Raw genomic sequence first — 10,140 nt, forward strand, 5'->3', positions numbered from 1 at the left:
TATGCTAGTATGAAGTTATGGACAATTTAGATTGGAGAATTCATACCCTCAGTTCAAGAAAAAGAATTTTGCATTATTTCTTCAGATAATTTTCTCCCTTTTTTTTTTTCATGGTTTTTCTTTCTAGAAGTCCTATCTGTTTAACTTCCAAATTGAGCTTCTAAATGTTTTGTTTTCGATTTCACATCTTAGCCTTCTTAACTTACCTGTCAAGAGAATTCTTTGACTTTTTATCCTATTCTATTTATTGAATTTTTAATTTCTGCTATGATATATTTATTTTCAAGTACTTTCTTATTGGTTATCTGAATGTTTCTTTTTCACAATATCCCGTTCTTTCAGAATGCCATGACTCCTTTTGTCTCCCTGAGGTTTTATTATTTTTCTTTCTTCCTTTCTTTTTCTTTTCTCTTGTCTTCTTTTCTTTCTTTTTCTTTCCTCTTCTCCTCCTCCTCCACCCCCCACCCCATGCCTTTTAGTCTTCTTTTGCTCCTAGCATTTTGTCTGAGTCCTTTCAAATTTCTTTTTGCTTATCCCCCTGTGGCTTTATCTTTCATGTGAAAAGTTTTCCTCAAAAGTTGGTAATCCTTGGCCTTTTAGTTGTTTTTCAGAATGAGGCACCTAAAAGCTAATTAGGTAATCAGGTAGCTAAGAGCCTTTTCATTGTGGGATCCCAAATGTTAGTATCTGTAGCTCTTTTCTCTGAGATCTTCAGTTTCTTTAAGGAGAAATCCTCTACACCCTCCTAAAGGAAATGAGGGCAAAACACATTTAGTTGCCAGCATTGTGGGAGTTGTACAGGGAAAGTCAGTTGTAGGGGTGGAGGTGGGGAATGGCAGGTGGAGCTTTGCTTTCCTGTTTAGTGTATAGACTTCCACTTAATTTCTCCTTCCTTCAGGTAGGCCTTGTATCCTAAAATTCAATGCTTCTCTGGTTGAGTTTCTTCTGAGAGTAAACATCTAGAATTCTTTTTTTTTTTTTTTTTTTAAAGATGACCAGTAAGGGGATCTTAACCCTTGACTTGGTGTCGTCAACACCACACTCTCCGAAGTGAGCTAACCGGCCATCCCTATATAGGGATCTGAACCTGTGGCCTTGGTGTTATCAGCACCACACTCTCCCAAGTGAGCCACTGCCGGCCCTTAAACTTGTAGTCTTCTGCCAGGGGAGGGGAGGGATTTTTACCTGATTGGGTTGGGGAAGAGAATCAGTTATACTTCTACATTCAGCCTGCTCCTCATTCCTCACTCTGCCCTTAGAGGTGTCTGGCAACTCCAGAGGTACCTGGTGCCCCAGTTTCTGTAACTTTCTAGGGTTCCCTCCTATACACCTGTTTGCTTCATGTTGGCTTCTTCCTCTGTCGATATGGTTTTCTTTGGTTTTGGTTTTCTTAGCTTTTGGCTTTCTATGCTTTCCTAAGTCAGCTGGCATTTATCCATTTGCTTCATCTGTTGATTTTATTGACATATCTGTCTGTTGTCACCTCCTCCTCTGGATTATTTGTCCTTGATGGATCATAGATTTTTATTCCTTTGCCATTACTTTAATGTGGTTAGGGAGGGAGCAGAGATAAATGGTCTCTAGAATGTTTTTTATCTGGATATTTATTGAATGCCTACTTAGTACAAAGAATCATACTAGTTGCTGTTGCAAGGAGGTGGTTTCAGATTTAAGAAATCAATTAATATATGATTCATATGCAAAAAATAACTTTAATTTTGGTTGCTTTCAAGTTAGGCATTTCTCATACATATGTTAATATATTCAGATTTTATTTTAATATGGTTATTTGTTTGGATAGGGTAGGAGCTGGTGGCTAAGCAGGAGAATGGGTGTCAGTCACTTTTGAATTCATATCCTGGTTTTCACTTGGTTAACACTGAGGTAAATATGCATTTATTCATTAACTTATACAATAAACATGACTTAGTTCCTACTACTTACGAGATTAAAACATGGTACTGGTGTTTTGAAATAGCCATAAATGGGAGCACTGACAAGGATAAATTTCTTAGGAAATTTATCTTCTCTTGGTTTTCATGACACTACAGTCTTCTAGTTTTCTACTTTACTTCCTGGTCTCCTTGATGAGCTTCTCTTTCTCTGCCCTGTAAATCTTGTTCTTTAGGATCTGGATTTGTCTTTCTTGTACAGCCTCCTTACCAACTGGATAAAGTGTCCCTCCTTGATGCAGTGAGTACACATCACCATACAACCCTTATCTCAGGAAATTATAGTTGAATATTTACTTGTTGATTCCTTAGTAGACCATAAGCTACTCAAGGGCAAGAACTCTGGCAAGTTTCGTTTCTGACTAGCAAATCGATCACACTTTTGTAGAGCTTCTTAGTCTTTAACATGCACATTAAGCAACTGGGACTTTTTGAAAATTCAGGCTCTGATCCAGTAGTCTTGGGGTGAGGTGTTGTGATAGTTAATTTTATGTGTCAATTTGGCTGGGCCGTGGAGTGCTAAGACATTTAGTCAACATTATTTTCATTGTCTGTGAGGGTATTTGTGGATGAGTTTAACATTTGAATTAGTAGACTGAGTAAAGAAGATTGGTCTCCCTAATGTGAGTGGGCCAAATCCAATCAAAGGCCTGAATAGAACAAAAATGGTTGAGTCTATTACAAGTAAGATAGAATTCCTCCTGTTTGACTGCCTTCAAACTGGGACATTGTTGTTTTTCCCCACATTTAAAGTCAAATGGAAATATTGGCTTTCCTGGAGTCTTGAGCCTGCCAGCTTTTGGACTGGAACTACACAATCCACTCTCCTGGTTCTCGGGCCTTCAAACTGAAACCGGAACTACACTATCAACTCTCCTGGGTCTCCAGCTTGCTGACTGCAGATCTTGGGACTTGCCAGCCTCTATAATCTCTTGAGCCAGTTTCTCTTAGTAAATCTCCTTACACCACAAACATACACACACACAGGCATACTTCAGAAAGTTCATAAATTCATATTATCTTTTAATTTTATTTTTCCATGAACTTTTTGAAGTATCCTCATATATACACATACCTGTGTGCAGGAATATATATACACACATTATATATATATATATACACACACACACAGTATCTCTTTATATATATGCATATATACACATATATACATACACACACAAACACACACATATGCATACATACATGTACATAGTTGGTTTTGTCTCTTTGTAGAACCCTAGTACAGATTTGTATCACAAGCTCCTGTGTAATACTGATGCTGCTGGTGATCTTTGGGTAGCAAAGATCTAAAACAAAGAATTTTCTTCTACTCCATTTTAAATTTAGTGTTTACTTTTATTTCTATTTTTTTAAAAATATAAAACACTTCATGAATTTGCCTGTCACCTTTGTGCAGGGGCCATGCTAATATTCTCTATATTGTTTCAATTTTAGTATATGTGTTGCTGAAGAGAACACTAAATTTAGTGTTTAAATAAAATAAGGCTATATCCAATTGATATACCTCTCCCACTTTGTTTATTCAACCTTTGTGTAAGGATCCTCTAAAATGCTCTAAAGGCAAGGAAGCTCAAAGGAATAATTGCTCAAATGTTTTTAATTTGACTACAAAATTAAACAAACAGATAATAATTTGTATCAATGTGCAGGAATGGTTTTTGGAAACCCATAATTAATTCACTGATACATAGAATTACAATTCAATTTTTGTAATTGATCTTATTTGAGCCACATTGCTAAACTCATTTATTAATTCTAATTCATGTTGATTCTTTGAATTTTCTGCATATGCAATCCCATTATCCATGAATAAAGACAGGGTTAATTCTTTCTTTTTAATTTCTACATGATGTATTTATTTTTCTTGTCTAATCTTACTGGTTAGGACCTCAGTATTAGTCAGTTTTTGGTCACTTGTAACAGAATGCCTGAAACTGGATAATGTATAAAGACATGAAATTTATTTCTTACACTTTTGGAAACTGAAAAGTCGATAGTTCAAGGGCACATCTGGTGAGTGCCTTCTTGCTGGGAGTACTAAGGCAGTGCAGGATATCGGGTAAACAAGGAGGACAAAAGTGTGCTAATGTGCTTCTTATTATAGCACTCCTAGTGCCACTGCCTTGATTACCCATTCATCCATTAACCCGTGAACCCATGATTGGATTATACCCTTGATAAAGGCATAGCCATCATGATTAAATCACCTCTTAAATGCCATGCCTATCAACACTGCCCCACTATGAATCCAACTTTGGAGAGAACAAACATTAAATTACAGCTACCTCCAGCACAAAATCGAATTTTTAAAAATAGTTTAAGATGAAGAATGTTGTCTTTCCATAGAGGCGATTTAGGTTTGTTTCTGCTTGTGCCTGGAGCAAGCCCCTCAATCCAGGAATATCTGAATCCAGTTTGAATGACTGAGATATTTCTGCGCCACATATAGAATGGGAAACTGAGCCTGGGCAGCTTAACTTCCGTATTCATTCCTAGGACAGAGCGCTTGATAGGGTCCGGTATCCTATCAAGCCTAGAAATCCAACTTTTCTGCCTGTAGCACCTTGAGGTTGTCAACAGCACTCGGTATTCTAGCATTTTGGATGTAGACAGATATCTGAAGGAACAATGGTTTCCAATAAATGGTCACAAATGTGCATCTAAGAATATAGTAACCCTCCCTTATTTGTGGTTTGGTTTAAACGACTTCACTTACCTACGCTCAACTGTGGTGTGAAAGTATTAAACGAAAAATTACAGAACTGAAAAATTCATGAGTTATAGACTGCAAGCCATTCTCGGTACTGAGACAAAACCTCGCTTTCTATTGCTCTATACTACAGTCATACCCCCCCCCCCCCGCGCTATTTTTTTTTTTTTTTTTTTTTGTCTTTTTCGTGACCTGTACTCAGCCAGTGAGTGCACCGGCCATTCCTATATAAGATCCTAACCCGGGCCGAGCCCGTGGCGCACTTGGTAGAGTGCTGCGCTGGGAGCGCGGCAACGCTCGCGCCGCGGGTTCGGATCCTATATAGGACTGACCGGTGCACTCACTGGTTGAGTGCCGGTCACGAAAAAACGACAAAAAAAAAAAAAAATAACAACAACAAAAAAATAAGATCCTAACCCGCGGCGGGAGCGTCGCTGCGCTCCCAGCGCCGCACTCTCCCAAGTGTGCCACAGGCTCGGCCCCAATCAGCCATTTTTCAAGTGTGTCCACCTGTACATCCTCCGTCCCGAACTGGAAAAGACCTTGTATTCCTTACCAACCACTCCCCCACCGCCAACCCACCCGCCGAGTACCCTATCCAAGGCGAGTCCTCAGCTCATCAGCGGAAGTATGTGTTCCTGTAATCTCGGATCGTCTTGGCCATGAGCGGGGCTACTTTCTTGGCGGCGGCTTTCCTGGTGCTGGGGCCGCAGGAGGGGGGCCTCGCAGGGAGCGGGTGAAAGCGGCTGTGGCCACCGGTGCTGCTGGAGGGGGGCCGGCTGCTCTCCTGTGGGCGTGGGGCCGGCTGCACCTCGGCTTTATCGGGGATGGCCGCTCCTCCCGAGGCAGGCTTTTCCTGCCTCCTGGGAACCTCACAAGGCTTGTCGAGCACAGAGTGGAAGAAGATCATCTGTGTCTGTCGGCCTCTGGGCCTCTCGGCGCGTGCAGAGCGGATCTTCATCGTCACCAGCCGGAGCCGCCGCTCTCGGGCCTCCCGGAGCCGCAGGTACATCTCCCGCCACGACTCGTGCTCCTCCGGCCGGGCTTCCTTAAAGTCTCGTTGACAGCGCCTTTTCCATAAGTGGCCCGTTTCTTTCGCTAGTGTGGGATTGTATTTCTCGATGATGCGACCTGGCTGATCGGGCGTGCACCCCTTCCACGCGGGCTCCGGAGCAGGACACGGGTCTCCCCCCGCTTCCCGGACAGCAGGGACGCTGGTCCCGAGGGCCCACACCCGCCGCTCACACGCAGTCACGGTTCTAGGCAGGCCGGCGCTCCTGGGGCCCGAGTACACCGGCATCTTCGAGTTCCTTCGGCGTCCCGTAGGAAATCCACCCTCTTCTTCTTGCTGGGGGGAAGGGAGTGCGTGTATCTCTGGCGGGAAGGAGGACATCAGTTCAAGGACAGACAGTGCCCTGTCACTGGCCCGCATCCCGGGTAACGGGAGGTCTGGCAGCACCGGCGGGGCGTCGGTGGGGACCCTTTTCAGCTTGGCTACGTGCGCTCCGGGCGGTGGCGGCTCCTCTGTCTCATTTTCCTGCACCTTGGCTAGTCTGGGAAGCAGGCTCCCATTTTCACGAGTGCGTTTAGAGTCCGTCTCGTGAAGGTCTTTGACTCTCAGAGTAGTGGCCAGAGTTTTCACCGTCCTTTCCTTTCCCTTCCAAGGCCGGCCATAGGTGGAGTATGCCTCAAAGGGCACAGCAGGCTGCTCAGAGTCAGCCTCCATATCTGCCAACTCCTCCTCTTCAGGGAGGGAGCTCTCCCAGGTGGAAGGTCTGCGTATCCCTTCTCGAGTGCTGAGCTTGTTGGAAAGCTTGCCTGGCACCGTGGGCAGCAGGCCTCCTGCGCCCTCTCCTGTGTCTAAGCCTTCTGGGCTTGGCTTCTTTGTTTCGTCTGCTTTGGGTTCGTCAGAGTCTTTGTCCCTCTTCTCCTCTAGGTGGTTGTCCCGAGCAGCGTCCAAGGCGGGTAGAGAGGGAACGCAACCGAGCTCCGATGCCTTCTCTCTCCTGGCCCGCCTAGAGGGCGGTTTGTCCTTGGTACTGTCCCCCGAGATGGCCCTTGGACCTTCCTCTGGGGAGAAGGCCTTGTGGGATTTCTGGCTGAATCCAGCAGGGAACATCTCGTCGTCCCCAGCCCCCGCCGGGCCTTTCTGCCTGTGGGAAGATACCTGCGCCGGGCTTGGGCTCACGACGGCCCCTTGCCCCCGGGGTTTGCCCAGGTGTCCCTCTTGACGGAGTCCCGGACTGCCCTGAGGGGCATCAGCGTGGCCTTTTCCAGGCTTCTGGCGGAGAACAGCGGGCTCGGGGCCCTCCTCCTCCGGGGGCACGCAATGGTCCACGCACATCTGGTGAGGACCGGCAAGGGACAGACGGATCCGGATGTGGCCATCGCCGGAAGACGCCCAGTCTGAGGAGGAAGCCAGTGCAACTGTGTAGCGCTTGGTGCTCCCGCCTCTCCTGTCGCCACCGGGAGACCCCTTGGGAGGTGTTTGGAGCTGCGAGAGTCTCCTGTGCTTTCTGTGTCCGCGCTCCGTGCCGTCGGATGGGCTCTCGGAGGCTCCGTGGCTTTCTGGGCAGGCGCCCTGCACCTTCGGCTCCTTCGGAAACTCCTCCCTGGGGCGCTTTCGGGAACGGCTCTCCTCCAAGGCCAGTTGTTCAGGCCGGGTGTCCCGCGCCACGACCAGCAACTTCTTCCACTGGGCGGCTAAGTCCCTGGCCAAGCTGCCCACGTGCTGGTGTGTGCGCAAGCGCTTGACCGTCTTGCGGACTCCAGTCTCCGCCAGGGAGTGTGCTGTCACTGGCAAGGCGGAGAGTTTCTTCAGGTATTTCGCCAGCTTCTTGGGATCGGAGTGGGCAGCCAGGCGCGCCTGCAGCTTGACCACGGCGTGCAGCGCCCCGTCGGCTGCCATGGCCGTCCCGGGCGCAGCCTCGTCGGCGCAGCTGGGCGGGCGTCGCTGCTTGGGCCGCAGCTCTGTCCTCAGTACAGCGAGCAGCTCGGTCTGGGCACGCGGGTCCTCGCCGACCGCCGCCGGGCTGACCTGCTGCTTTTGCTTGGGGGTGCGGAGCCGCCGCCTGGAAGAACCGCCGCGAAGCGCTGTCCGAGATAGAAAGAAGCCTTAGCGCGGGACTCCCGTCCTTATAAAGCCGGCACGCCCCGCTCCCGGGCTGTGAGCCGCGCCCTGATGACCAGCAGTGATTGGTCCTGGGCTTCCTCGCCTCTTGACTGATTGATTGCGTTACCAGGACTCAATCAGGAGTGACCTCTGTGGGTGGAGTTCCGGACACCGGCAGCAAGGTGTGCGAAAACACGTACTCCCCGATGCAGTGGGTGGAAACGCTAATTGCTACCCCCTGTTTGTAGAGCATATTGACAAGATCGAGCGAAAAGAAAAATTCCCATAGGCGTTGACCGAGCAATTCCACTCTTAGCATTTTATAGCGCACAGAGTCAATTCCGCAATGCTGTAGAAACACTCCACGTGCACACACACGCACACACACACACACACACACACACACACACACACACACACACACACACAGGTGTACACAGAGACCTAGAACCCAGCAGTTTCATTGTCCACTTATCCGTAGGCCAGACAGTGCATTTCATACCCTCCCTAACCTAAGCTAGGCGGGAGCATTTCTCAGAAATCTTTCCTTCATCCTCTTTCCAGAATCCCTGGAGAGAGTCATGTAAACATTCAGCCATCAGAATAGCCAGTGAACACACTGACCAGAATGAATAGGAAGGTAAAGACTTGGGACAGAGGGACCTCCAGATCCTAAACTGATCTTTACCTTGTTGACGACTTTCTTAAAATAACAAACAAACAAACAAAAAACGTAAACAGCCTATCAGAGATGCTTGTACAGAGGGATTTGATTCCAGGCTTGCAAAATGGTAGCTGTCCAAACTCCAAACAAAAGTGTTTCCTCCTTTTTCCTTTCTAGAATCACGGAGTTTGTCAGTGTCTTCAGCTCCACCGTAGGTGATGAGGACCGAGTCGTTTAGAATTCTGTTTGGATATGGCACTGACTCAAAAATGGCTTTTGTCCTCAGCAGAGTGTGAAGCAGCTTGCACTTGGGATCGCCTGGCCTTGAAACAATAATGTCACTTTGGAAATTCAGTTTTTATCAAGAGTAGAAAAAGAGATAGAGATAGGAAAACACAGATTTACCTGTGATGCTTGTGCAGGGGTCATGCTGACCTTCTCTGTCTCGTTCCAATCTTAGTACATGTGGGGCTGAAGTGAGCAGAAAATTCAATGTTCCACTAGAGTGAGGCTATGTCCGATCAGGATTCCTCCGCTACTTGGTTTTTACCCAACTGAGCGTAAGGATCCTCTACAGTACTCGAAAGCCACGGAAGCTCTGAGAAGGAACTGCTTCAGTGTTTTTCGTTTGACCACACGACTAAAGACAAATAAATCACAACTGGTATGAACACACAGGAACGGTTTTTGGAAAGTCACGACTGATTCGCATATTCGTGTGTACAGGCCAAATAATCCTGAAACAGAGTCACTTTTATTAATCGTCATGTGTCTTTCGGTGTGCTTTTCGAAAGTTAGGTGAGTCTTTTACATTAAAAAGTATCTAGTGTAAGTGTGAGCTAATTAATAAGGTGGTTGACTACTTTTTTAAAGGAGTGTTGTTCTATGCCTTAGCTCTTCTTAATTGCGTTGGGACGCTGAAAAAAAGCCAGAGAAATTGAAGATTTCATTACGTCGATGTTTTGCTCCGAAGAACTGAAGTTTACTAAACTTTCAACGCTCAGACATTTACGCATCTATCGAAATACCAATAGCTGTAAACAGTGTGTACTTTTAAGTACTAATCGACCAAACTCTAAGTCATTATGAAGCTAAGCTGAGTGTTAAGTAAGTCTTGCGTTTTAAGTGCTCCGCTCTGTTCTTACGCGAGGAAGATTAACCACTTCGCTACTGACCACTGCTGCGGCCTTGTGGGCATCTTCTAAAAATCTGTGGCTGCTGTTGAACCATATTCTTCCTGTACGTGGACCAGGAAAGGGAAACTGATCAGACAACCTGGAACCCTTTGCTAATGCCACACTGCTGTTCTTGGAGACGACTTCATCTTCCCCCCACCCACTCCTCCTCTTCTAGGTTTTCATGGCACTGTAAAGGGCTTTGTAAATGGTTTCTTGGTTTTTACTTCGTTTTATATTTATTACCGATTTGTAGATTTACAACCGGCCTTTGTCACTGATCTTACTTTAGCAACATTGGCAACTTCATTTACTGATCCTCACAGTTTATGTTTGAAGCCTTCGAACTTTTCTCAACATGTAATTCCATTATCCGTGCACAAAGACAGGGATAATTCTTTCTTCCCTTCCTTCTCTCTTTTTAAAAATTCTTACACCACGTATTTGTTTTTCTTGTCTAATCTTACTACTTAGGACCTCCGTGTTAGTCAGTTCTCTGTCGTTTA

At 46.2% G+C, this 10,140-nt stretch overlaps 1 protein-coding gene and 2 non-coding genes across 3 annotated transcripts; all 3 read right to left on the reverse strand.

Annotated features, from left to right (window-relative positions):
• Positions 1 to 3,324: 3,324 nt before the first annotated feature.
• On the reverse strand, positions 3,325 to 3,431 carry LOC134362359 (U6 spliceosomal RNA). Its single transcript, XR_010021617.1, has one exon. It is a non-coding gene; the product is annotated as a U6 spliceosomal RNA (small nuclear RNA).
• Positions 3,432 to 5,302: 1,871 nt separating this feature from the next.
• Positions 5,303 to 7,591, reverse strand: LOC134361624 (elongin-A-like). The gene has a single exon (XM_063076640.1). It carries the CDS (start codon positions 7,589 to 7,591, stop codon positions 5,303 to 5,305), a length of 2,289 nt encoding a protein of 762 aa, XP_062932710.1.
• A 1,245-nt stretch (positions 7,592 to 8,836) lies between these two features.
• Positions 8,837 to 8,941, reverse strand: LOC134362262 (U6 spliceosomal RNA). The gene has a single exon (XR_010021541.1). It is a non-coding gene; the product is annotated as a U6 spliceosomal RNA (small nuclear RNA).
• Between the last annotated feature and the right edge of the window lie 1,199 nt (positions 8,942 to 10,140).

The sequence above is a fragment of the Cynocephalus volans genome, chromosome 13, assembly GCF_027409185.1.
Source record: "Cynocephalus volans isolate mCynVol1 chromosome 13, mCynVol1.pri, whole genome shotgun sequence".
Lineage (NCBI taxonomy): Eukaryota > Metazoa > Chordata > Mammalia > Dermoptera > Cynocephalidae > Cynocephalus > Cynocephalus volans.

Coding starts and splice junctions, on each gene's coding strand:
- LOC134361624 (XM_063076640.1), bottom strand. CDS start 7,591: ATGGCAGCCGACGGGGCGCTGCACGCCGTGGTCAAGCTGCAGGCGCGC.